The sequence below is a fragment of the Vanessa tameamea genome, chromosome 26 (genome assembly GCF_037043105.1).
Source record: "Vanessa tameamea isolate UH-Manoa-2023 chromosome 26, ilVanTame1 primary haplotype, whole genome shotgun sequence".
Taxonomy (NCBI): domain Eukaryota; kingdom Metazoa; phylum Arthropoda; class Insecta; order Lepidoptera; family Nymphalidae; genus Vanessa; species Vanessa tameamea.
The window spans coordinates 3726374-3738973 of record NC_087334.1 but is presented as its reverse complement, the minus strand read 5'-3'; the positions used below and the strand labels follow the sequence as shown (position 1 = coordinate 3738973).

The 12600-nt window shown below is 34.1% G+C and overlaps 1 protein-coding gene across 1 annotated transcript in view; it reads right to left on the bottom strand.

Annotated features, from left to right (window-relative positions):
* The window catches only part of Siz (schizo), a 163505-nt gene that overhangs the window by 75592 nt on the left and 75313 nt on the right, over positions 1-12600 (bottom strand). The window contains exon 2 of the mRNA XM_026630064.2: positions 5186-5510. Within this exon, the coding sequence (XP_026485849.1) occupies positions 5186-5334 (149 nt within the window). The 5' untranslated portion in view covers positions 5335-5510. The remainder of the gene's footprint in view (positions 1-5185; positions 5511-12600) is intronic.

The window sequence follows — 12600 nt, the reverse complement described above, 5'->3', positions numbered from 1 at the left end:
CATATCTTTCACCCCCTTTACGGTTAGCCTACTTATAGTTCAGTGAGCAGGGAAGTGGGCAACGCGAGTATTTAAACAGGCACTACCTTCGTCGCCGCAACAAAGTATTTTGGGTTATGAAGGCGGAACGAGAAGCGTCAGAAATAAGCTCCAAGTAAATATTATACCTTCGATATGAATACAGGTTACGGGGGATATAAAAGAATATATATATAAATCCTTTTTTTAACCAGTTTTAACATTACAAAGATAATTATACCTACTATACTAAAATTGTATCGATTATGCGCCACTTAATCAGAGATTACGGGTTCAAGCCCGGACATGCAGCCCTGCTTTATATAGTAATTTTGAACTATTCTTGCGTTTGGCGGTAAAATGAAAATTTGTCACAGATACCAAAACCGCGTTGGAGCTGCCCTTAGCCCAGCAATGACATTTACTGACTGTGCCGTACTGAAGATATAAGATGTCTCTAGATATAAGATTTTACCAAAGGGCTTAAGAGCCGTTAAGTTATTGTCATATGGAATCCTCATATTATTTTTTAATTTGTGAACTAAAAACTATAAATGATTACCAAGGATACCGGATTAGAAATCTTTTTGAACACATTCTAGATTATTCTATATAACTAGACAGGTATTAATCAAAAATCCAAGATAAGCGATTCAATGAACTGGATTTTTTTGACAGCTTAGAAGTTGATCTTATCTTTAACGTCAATCGCAGCACAATCCTATTCAATTAGATCATCAAACTCAAACATAAGATACTTCTTATAAACATCGAGATGTAATTACATCAAACTATGCTTTTACAACAAATTACTAAATAAAATATTTTGATAGAAAATGACGAATTTGCAAGTCACGTATGTGTATTACCAATGACAAATTAGTCTAAATCTTGTCCACTGGCTTACTTCCCGTAATAAATAGAACAACGGGTATGTAGGTATTATCGACCACGATCTACCAAGTCAGATAAGACATTTTAAATATAAATTGCATTGAGATTAATGTCACTTGATTAAAATAAATAAGTAGAAGGCTTGACCGCTCGCTGTATCGATCAAGGTCTTTAAGTAAACCGGATTCGAAGCATTCTGCTAGTTTAGCGAACAACATGCTGATAAAACAGTACACTATATAATAAATACACTTTATAGTGTACTTAGACACTGGATAAAGTGGCGGCCAAGTGCGAGCCAAACTCGCCCATGAAGGGTTTCGTAGCAGAAAGTAACATAATATAAAAAATCTTGTAGTTCGTTGTGACTCTTGAATGAAAGGTAAATTGCGGTTTACGATTTATGACGTATAAAAAAAATAGGAGTACTTACTAGATCTCGTTCAAACCAATTTTTGGTGGAAGTTTGCATGGTAATGTACATATATCATATTTTTTTTTAGTTTTATTATTCTCTTTTTTTTTTTTGAAGTTTTACACACACACACACATTTTACCTTAGCGGGGGAGAGGCTTAGAAAAAAATCATATTAGAAACCTTAATATAATTTTTTTAAGACTTATCCATATATACATATATACAGGTTTGATGAAAAAAAAATTTTGAGTTTCAGTTCTAAGGATGGGGAACCCCCAAAATATATTGTTTTATTTTTCATTTGTGTGAAAATCTTAATGCAGTTCACAGAATACATCTACTTACCAAGTTTCAACAATATAGTTATAGTTTCGGAAAAAAGTGGCTGTGACATACGGACGGACAGACAGACAGAAATGACGAATCCATAAGGGTTCCGTTTTTTGCCATTTGGCTACGGAACTCTAAAAAGTAATGCAAAGTGTTACAAATAACAGAATTTGATGTCCTCTAGACCAATTCCGGTCATGACAGCCATTTTCGAGCTAGACTGTCCATGTATGTAGGAAATATTTGAATGCACAAGTGTGCACGCAAATAATGCTACACTCTCTGTTGCCTGACTCTTATATTCCAAGGGTACAGGAAATCCGATTCGACCTGAAAGATTTCAGGCACAGTACCATGGCTTCACGTGCTTTAAGAAGCCCCGGCTTTAAGAAGCTCCCGGCTGCTGCCTGAAAGAACCTAATCGGCCTTAAAAACTAGTCCCCAGAGACTAAAAAATGAACCACTAAAGTCAGTTGTTAAATAAGTAGTAAAACTAAAATAAGTAAAAGTTGGACCGGCTTTAAATTTTGATCAATGAAGTCACAAGCTTAAATTTCATGTAGGCATATTTCATATAATAAAGCAATTAAACCAACATACAAACTAAAACGGAGACAAAGAAATCTACCAACTAGAGTTCTCAATGAAACCCTTCACTAACAATAGCCAAAAAAATAATGTCAAAACATTTTGAAACCCACAATTCTGACAACTTCATAGTTACACTTCACTTAGCGGCATGTCAGAGGCTGCGAGGGGATCTCTGCCGGCAATGACGTCAGGAGAGTCGCGCTGAACAATGGCAATAGGGACGCGGGTATGACAGTTACAAGCCACAAGAAACCGCGGGGTATTTATGAACAATTTAAAACTATTACTAGTACGATTTAAAATGTTAAAGTTTTTTTTTTAAGGATTCGTTGAAATAAATTATCACCGTTGCCCATAGACGCATGAAATTTTACACAATCAGTTCGCCATCCACCTTGGGAACTAAGATGTTACGTCCCTTGTGCCTTTAGTTGCACTGGATCCTACATTCGACATGGAACTCGTATTTACATACACTAACAAAACCCGGCAGACGTGCTCCTGCCTGTATGTATGTATTGAAGCTTCGGACATAACTGTATCCAAACTTCACCTTACTATAATATAGGAGATTTTATTAAAACTATTGGTCACCCATTGCGAAAAATTCGACCATAGTTCATTGTTAAAAAACTGACTCTTGACAACGTGGTATTGTAATACATTGGTTTTAAATAATCCAATTAATGTGATTCCAAATCCAAATCTAATTTTTGGCTACGTACAAGTTTCGGAGATTTAGCTCATGTGTTTTTATAAATACTTTTCTATAAATCATAGGTAGAAGAAATCATAGGTCTCATTATATGAGACATTCTCAAATTTTATTTGAAGCGTACATTCAGAAAAAACTCTTAAAATCGTTTTTATTTTATTAAATATTTATCGTCTATTTCATTTTACTTCAGTGCTCTTTTCTAAGTAATCATTTTCCATAGTTGCTTATTACTTGTCCATGGCACTGAGCATGGTGTAAGAGGTTCTGACGAACAGTCGAGCCTTACAAAGGACGCAAGACGAAGGAACCCCTTTTGTTTGTTCGGATATAGTTTTTACTCTGTCATATGTATACGATATTGTTTTATTTTGACTACTTTACAAGCCTCCAGCAGAACTCGAGGAGAAAACATTTTCCGCGTTATTTTAACTCTTATGTTTAAGATTCACGACAACGGGAAAAGGGGGAAATGAAATATGTACATAGCAATTCACATAAAGTTGATGTAAATATCAGTTTTTATCATTTAGCTTTAATTGTATTCTTGTTATTGCTATTATAAATAACATAAGTAGGTATATTCTAACATGACTTTACCTGGAACCTGGATCGCTACTTAAGAATAAGGCAACTCTTGGTATCTATTCTAGCTGTATTTTGCGTTTAGGATAATTCGTCTACATACATTTACGAATACTTGTATATTTCAGGGTTAAGTATAGATATAATACATTGTATTGGTAACATTAGTGTTGGACTGAAAATCTGCTGTCAGTTGAATCTACAATGTTTCCTCTGGCATTTATGATATTTGTGTATCATGCCATTTACTTTTAAATGAAAAGAACTCTATCTGTCTGCTGCTCTTTTAAAGCCAAACCACTCAACCGAATTTGACGACATTTGCTATGTTTCTAACTTGAACTCCAAGGAAGAACATATGCTACTTTATTATGCCTAACACATAATGACTAACACCTAAAATGCGAGTGAAGCCGAGAACTATTATTATCAAACATATGCAATAACTAAAACGGTTTAAAAAAAAAGGTAACATTATGAAATTAAATATTTGCTAAGCAGTTGCCTTTAGAAAGTAGAGAAATTGTACGATGGGACGCAAAATAAATAATTCTGTCACAACAACGTAGTCTGGCATTTATTAAATGGAAACTAGTATTGTACTAGTTCCAGAGACTGTTTCAAGAATATTTTATACCGTATCTTACTGATAATATAAATGCAAAAGTTTGTATGGATGTTTGTTACTCAATCACGCGATCTCAATCAGTTCTGATCGGATCTGAAAGATTTGGCACAGAGGTGGAATATAGTCCGGAATATCTGAGGGCATATTTTTCCCTGACCTGCAGCCTCAAACGGGGGCGAAGCCAAGCCAGAGACTAGTAATTTGAAATATTTTTTAAAGAAAATGTTTAAATTCCATGATTTTCTTATTAAAGATTGAATATCGACCACAGAGGGTCTATGCTTATGAAGTCATTAGTCCAGATTAACTACCAACGCATAGCCTAAACAACAGAGTTTAAAAAGTTGGATTTTTTTTTTTAATTTCATAGGTTTATCTAACTACGTAAAGATACGATAAGAAAGGAATTAGATATTTCAAATTTAATGGCAATAGTAGAGGTAACTTTATATGAATTTTACCGTAATTAAGTTGGGACGAGCGGTTAGTTTTTGTATAAATATTTTATAAAAACAATAAAGTCTTTACTTTACTGAATAGCAACGGTTAACTATTATAGAGGTTGCGAACGTTCCTCTTACCAGAGTTTTTAAGCCGATTGAGTTTATTAAACTAAACACAAAGTATAGTAGGTATATTTCTATAAAAAACAAGATTATATAAAAAGGATTTTTCATGAACAAAGTTCGCCGGGATACATTCTTGCCACGTCAACGAAAATAACGAGGCGTCATAACTTCGTCTGATATCAAGATTCGTAAAATAACAGGAAAACAACATGTTTGTGCCGGAGATAACAATATTGAAAGAAAAAAAATAAAGTAACCTCGATATAAGATTAAAAAAGAATACAATTAAACGCTAAACAAACGTAGTACACTGGAAAAATATTTATTTTTAGACGCCTGTCTAAAAAGTATGTCTCCTATTCGAAGATATTCTATTGGGCACAATAAAGTTTGTCTCATATTCGAATTACAAATATCAAAAAAAAAGTTTTACTAACCTGTCATCGTGCATGTTCTTCAGTTCACTAAGTTCCAGCTCCCTTCTCAAGTTGGAAACCTCGCATAGAAGAACATCCCTCTCCGATGACACCTTCTCGAGCTCGGCCCTGAGCCGGACGACCTCGTTCGTCAAATCCATGGTCGCCATTGCAACGGCTATCGATATCCACTATCGACACAGCACATCACTCATTCATTCGATTTCAAAATACACCAATGACGTTCACGCATTTTAAACATCGATTAATCTTTAACGCACTATTGTTCGATTGACACTTTTTCACAGCACTATGCGAACAATTCGGCTACCTTCGTTGCAGGCATCTGAAACGATAAAGCATTAGGTTAGCGAGGCTGAAAGAGTCGGTATACGAATTCGGAATATTTTGTTCATAAACTACTCTATAGAGTAAGTGAGTCAGCTATGTTCAGAGCATGAATAACTGAAATTGTTTTGCTCTATACGTTTCATGAAAATAGAGAGCCCACGATCTCGCAAACATAGTGGAGCATAGAAATTCTTCCATTGTTACAATATTAATGGTTTGTTTTACTTGACCTAAATAGAGTCACATCTAGTAGCGACTGATTTATTAAAGATGATATTAATACGTTATACACATAAATTACATAGTACGAGAATGGCTTTATTCGGAGCCAATAACGTCTTTATCCATTGTAGTATTTTTTCAAAACTTTTACGATAACGTCATTTTACTTAAAGTAAAGTAACAGTTTGCACGTGTCCCACTTCTGGGTTTATTCTTCATCACCTCTTAAGGGCGATACTTAAAGCTTATTGCACTAAATCGCTTCGATTCGGGTTGGTGGATATACACGTGGCAGAATTAAATTGACATTAGACACATGCAGGTTTCCTCGAGACGTTTTTCTTTGACGCCAAGAACGAGATAAATTATAAACACAAGTTAAGCACACGAAAATTCAATGCATGCGTTCTAACCACTGGGCTATCTCGGCTTTTTTCATGGGTTCATTTTCATGAATGTTCACTGTAGACACATTGTGTTACCATGTGTTATCACTAGCAGATTCATGCACATCGACTTCTGTACCATTCAATCGATTGCCATTACTATTGATTTGAACACAGGCAAGACAACGGCCGCCGGATTTCGATAGCATACTATACATATAAGACCCACACGGACGTAGAAATAATATTAAATTCGTGCGAAACCGCGTCGAATAGTTAGTAATTACGTGAAACAGAACAATGTCTGTTTCAAACTATAATGTTTACGAAGTGTTATTTCAATTAAATCAGATTATCATTTCGTAGTAATGTTTCCGTGTCGCACTATTTGTTATCTTTAAAGGAATCGAAACTTATTTTAAAAGACAATGGCGAATGGAAAACTGTCTGGCGTGTAATTATGCAGATTGCATCTTAAACTCGTCATAAATTTATTATTTTTATTTTGTCATAATAGAATTCAAGAAAAGGGATTTTATTCTTACTTGACTGCTGAAAACAAATGTGTATTGATTCTAAGATTCATTTTTGTTTGTGTATAAATGAGTTTAGTCCAACATAACGCCTTTTATATTTCAACAGATTTTGATATACGGTAACGTTAGAATTCTTACATCATGCCGAGTGGTTAATAATTTCTATCAACTAAAAAATTCGAAAAATTGTTAAAATTGTTGCCGAGATGGCCCAGTGGTTAGAACGCGTGCATCTTAACCGATGATTTCGGGTTCAAACCCAGGCAGGCACCACTGAATTTACATGTGCTTAATTTGTTTATAATTCATCTCGTGCTCGGCGGTGAAGGAAAAAATCGTGAGGAAACCTGCATGTGTCTAATTTCAACGAAATTCTGCCACATGTGTATTCCACCAACCCGCATTGGAGCAGCGTGGTGGAATATGCACCATACCTTCTCCTCAACGGGAGAGGAGGCCTTAGCCCAGCAGTGGGAAATTTACAGGCTGATTATGTTAAAAAATTCGTTAATTTAAGACTGTCGTGTTTTTAACTTTAAGGTAACAATTTTTTATTCTTAATTATATTGAATGAAATCATCTCCGTGTGAAATTTTCTACATGGACTCAGAAATTTTCTTATTTTTTTTCTCATAATCAAAATATATTTTTCTAAAGTAGACCCTCATAAGCACCATTGAATTGACATTTTACAAGGTTAATTATACTATCAATACATTTATTTATTATTTTCACATTTAATATTATCTATTTCTATTTCTTTTCGGTACATTTCTAATAAAATTAACTTAACCAATCAATCAAAATATACTTTATTCAAGTAGACTGTTACAAGCAATTTTGAATAGTCATGTTACAAACTACTTATATTAAGCGAAGCTACAACCAGTTCGGAATGTAGATTTTACCGAGAAGAATCAGCAAGAAACTCAGTAGTTTTTTTTTATGGCATAGATTGGCGGACGAGCGTATGGATCACCTGATGGTAATTGGTCACCACCGCCCATAGACAATGGCGCTGTAAGAAATATTAACCATTCCTTTCATCCCCAATGCGCCACCAACCTTGGGAACCAAGATGTTACGTCCCTTGTGCCTGTAGTTACACCGGCTCACTCACCCTTCAAACCGGAATACAACAATACTGAGTACTGCTCTACTGCCAGACGGGCTTGCACAAAGCCCTATCACCAAGTCCAAATTCTATTAGAGAATAAACGTAAAGTGATTTCTAGCTCGATTATTGTTATGATAATAAACGTATAACACTATTGAATTGGGTTTAATGGAGCAGTACTTTCAAAGATTGTCAGACCGCTTGAGAACAAAGATGCGTGGGGCGTGCGGTGCTATATATCGTGCCGTGTAGGATGGGTACTAAAGATCTCTCGGCGCGATACTAATTATATTAGTATCGTAATAATTTGTTTATCTATAATAATATAATATTATAAATGCGAAAGCAACTCTGTCTGTTTGTAGCTCTTTCTCGACCACATCACTAAATCGATATTGATGAAGTTTGGTACGAAGCAAGCTGTAACTCCAAGAACATAGGGTTCCAACAAATTTCTAAAACACCAGCGAAACTGCGGCCCATAAGTCTGTATCTGTGTCTGTATATTTGAAATATACTCTGTGGTGAGCTTTTCATGATACATGTTTTTTTTTCAGAATATTCAAATCGTTTCAATTGAAAACTACGAGATAAAATCTTTAAATTGACATTTTGGTAAACAAAAGTGACTCATCCCGAGATTCCAAACCCATAAGTCCGATGGACTTGAAATTTAGTATAGTATATATATATATATATATCCAAAAAAATATTCTTTACTATATATATATATATATATATATCTCTCGGCCTCGTATGGGTAGTATTCATACAAAGTTACCCCTCCAATTCACCCCCTTGAACTTAAAATATCCAAAAAAATATTCTTTACTATATATATATATATATATATATAGTAAAGAATATTATATAGATATATATATATATATATATATATATATATAGATAAGAATAGTATATATACTACCCATACGAAGCCGAGAAAGGCAGCCAGTCGTATAGACGACAATCTATACTTCTTTACTAATATTATGAAGAAGAAAGATTTTAATTCCATGCGGAATTCGAATCCTTTTTCTTTTCATTGAGGCCGCGGTTACAACCACTATATTAAAAATGTAATAAATTCAAATTGTAAACGCATTTAAAACGAGAGAATTTAGAATATTTTCGAATCACCGAATAAGTTCTGAATTCAAATATTCAAGTTAAGAATCTTGAGTTTCATAACTTAACCGCTGAGTAGATACTTGTGTTGCTGTTGGATATTTTATCCGAAAGTCATCTAGAAATTTCTCCGAATCTCCTCTCGAGATATCATATCTCAAGATGAATTGGTAGTGATATTTTTAAATTTTCCGCATTCAGAGAATCCAATTATGAGTATATATTAAAATGAAAAATTTTCATTTCTTTACTCAGTTTCCTCGGGCATATTACAGGATTTCTACGACCTTTTATTTAAATGGTCTGGTTAAGCTAATTATATAGGGGCAAATCGTCATACGCAGGGGTAGGTACAGTTGGTGGGCGGCGGTATGCATTGTCATTATCGGTCCATAGCTACATCATGACTGAATTGGGTCATATATTATATTATGTATCGCATCATCATATATTTTGAAATTGTTGGATGTTGGAAAACCATATTATTATAGTTTACCGGTAACCCAGGATGTATACATAGAATTGTCTGACTGGCAGTAGTGTAACCTGATAAAAATGCGCCGGTGGTCGATATAAAGTCACTATACACGTGTAAATCATACCTTACGTAATCAAAGCACAGCTAACTATGGTACCTTAACTCAATCACACTAACACATACAATACAATAAAAATTGACAAATAAGGCATATTACTCAAAACAAGATTTTATTAATATGATAAAGTCAAAGTCAAGTCAAAGTCAAAAATCTTTAGTCAATATAGAAGTGTTTACATTTGCTTATTGATAGTCAAAAATCTACCACCGGTTCGGAATTTAACACCTCGGACCTGAGAAGAACCGGCGAAAGAAACTCAGCGTGATATTATTTTTTTTTTTTTTCATTTTGCATGTACAATAATAATTATATTTTAACTATTTGAAACAGCCTGGAGGCGATCATTTCATTCCCAAGGTGTGCAGTCAACTAAAAAGTCATTAGTGTTGTAATATCCTTTAGCGAAAAAAAAAAAAAAGCGTGGGCATATTTATTGATTTTTAGGCAGGATATAAATAAATTGAATTATAGTTTACTGACATGCTCTGTTATTAAAATGTGGAAAATAGTAAGTGATGAGTTTTTGCCGGTTCTTCTTGGTCTAATCTACTTTCCGAAGCGGCAGCTTTACATTTGATTAAACACTGAACATGACGTTTCAAAAGTACTTTTATCAGCCAACTCGAATAAATAATATTTTGATTTTATATCTGATGAGTGTATACAACCACAGCTTTGCACACGAACAACCAGAGTGATTCATCCAGTAAACTTTAGACGAAGTTTCCTTAATTACAAGTTCCAGAACCTGGCACGTAAGGTAAATTCAATTCCCACTAGCAAATTCGAATTCGCTACAGAAGGAAAACAGGGCGAGTGTTTTAATTCACTTTCGTTATTCTAGTTACATGAAATTTCCAGGAAAACGCGGCGCGGGTATCAATTAACCGCTCCCCGTAGAAAACTATATCGTATTATTTCGAGACAATATAATGGAACTACATTAATAAGTTACTATCAATTTGAATACAACCTCTCAAGGAGCTCTTCCTCTTTTAAGTTGGATGTAACAAAATATGGCTTATTTGATATCGAACAGACTTTCGATACTTTTATTTAAAAACACTGGGAACATGAGAGACATGCGCGCATATTTATCGGTAACGCCCAATCGAGCAAAGTCAACGAAGACATCAACCTGATAAGGTTTTGATGGTAATCCACCATACAATCCTAACGATGTTTGCTTTATCTTACGCGCTTCAAACGTGTTTATAATTTAAACACATTTGAAGCACAAAACATTCAATTCTTTATTTTGAAAATTTAATTAATTTTTTTAATTAAATTAATTTAAAATATAAATGTTTCGGTTCATACATTATTTAACGCTATTGCAGGAACGAACTACTACAAAAAAAAGTAACTGATCTACAAAGATAAACCGGCAGCGCCATCTGTGAACGATCTATGACACGAATAGCGTGTGTATGTGCTATTCCCTAATGATGTTAGATGGCGCTGCTAGTCTATAAAAACTTTGTTTATTGTTTTTAATTGGACGTGTTTCGTATTCGTTTCGTAAAATTGATTCAAGCACGAACTGTACCTACATGTATATAAAGTCACGCTGGAGGTTCTCGTTAAATAATCAGAATCAAAATTATTCAGTGAAAGTTGGCAACTTTCGGGTTTTCTCCCCAAATTTAGGGGAAATCAAGACGTACCGGGGATTTTAAGGGTTACATTTATTTAGTGGATTTTTTAGGGGCAAAATTAATAATAGAAAACTTTTAAAATAATAAAAACATTAATTGAAATAACACGAATACAGAGTAAAATGTATGCAATAAAAGTCAAGAACAACTAAATTTGAGGCTAGAAAAGCAAATAAATATATTTTTTAAATTTAATTTCAAATGGCTCAAACTTATATTTGAAATTTCCTCTCAAACAGGGTGTACAATAAAAACTTTACAGGTTGTATAATTGACATTCAGCCTTAATTAAGGGAATTTGAAGTTGGTCCTAGGGGAGACAATCAGTACAAGTTGGCATCACTGGCATCAACTATCTTATACGGATGGCTTTTGTTACGAACGTAATGTGGGAAAGTATACTTTTATCGTGTATATTGTATGGAGGTCGTAAAGTTCGAGGTCAATGAATTTTATTTGAACAAAAATGTGAACCTCATCTCGAATTAAACTTACTAATATTATGGTACAATTGAATGAAATATTTACTACCGAGGTACTAAATAAAAACAGGTAAACTTTGCAATGTGTTTTTAATGGTGAGTGAGTCAGTGTAATTATAGACTCAAGGGACATAATATCTCAGTTCCCATGGTAAGGGGCGCATTGACATTGCAATTGTAAATGAAAAACGTTATATAAACCCGTCAATGTTTAACGGCTGATCAAAGTCCTCCCTTTTAATGAGAAAGAGATAGAACGATACACTCGGATAAACATATCATAGATATTACAGTTAATTTCTTCGGAGATTTGTCGATTACCCCATAATATATTTCTTAATTAGTTTTTGTTACATTTTATCATTACGGAAACGTCGGAAGGGAAACTATTAAGACTCTGACTGGTGGATTTTTGATACATTCAGAATTTAATAGTCATTACGCAATATCTGTATATGAATAATACACGTAAATAAAATCTCTAGTACGACTTTTCATCATTCGTAACATTATTACGTATCATATGAAAACATGTCATTATGAATCGGAATGCTGAGCCGTGAAGCAGAAGGATGAAATTGCACCTAGCAGAGATGAGGATGTTGAGATTGATGTGTGGAGTAATGTGCTTGGACACAATAAGAATGAGTATATAAGAGGAATCCTGAAAGCAGCGCAAATAACAGAGTAAGTAGAGTGTATAGTTTGAGTTGGTATGACGTGAGGCAGAGATAGAAGATAGTAGAAGATAAACAATATTTTGTATGTATAAAGCAACACACACCACATGCACATCAATCATACATACATACATACGTGACGTATGTGACGTCACACTCGCCTCACAAACACACACACAGGCACTTAGAATGAATTATTAATTTCAATTGTATTATCTTTATTTATATTAATAGTTTATATATTATTTAGTTGAATGCCTAACACACGATCTTATTG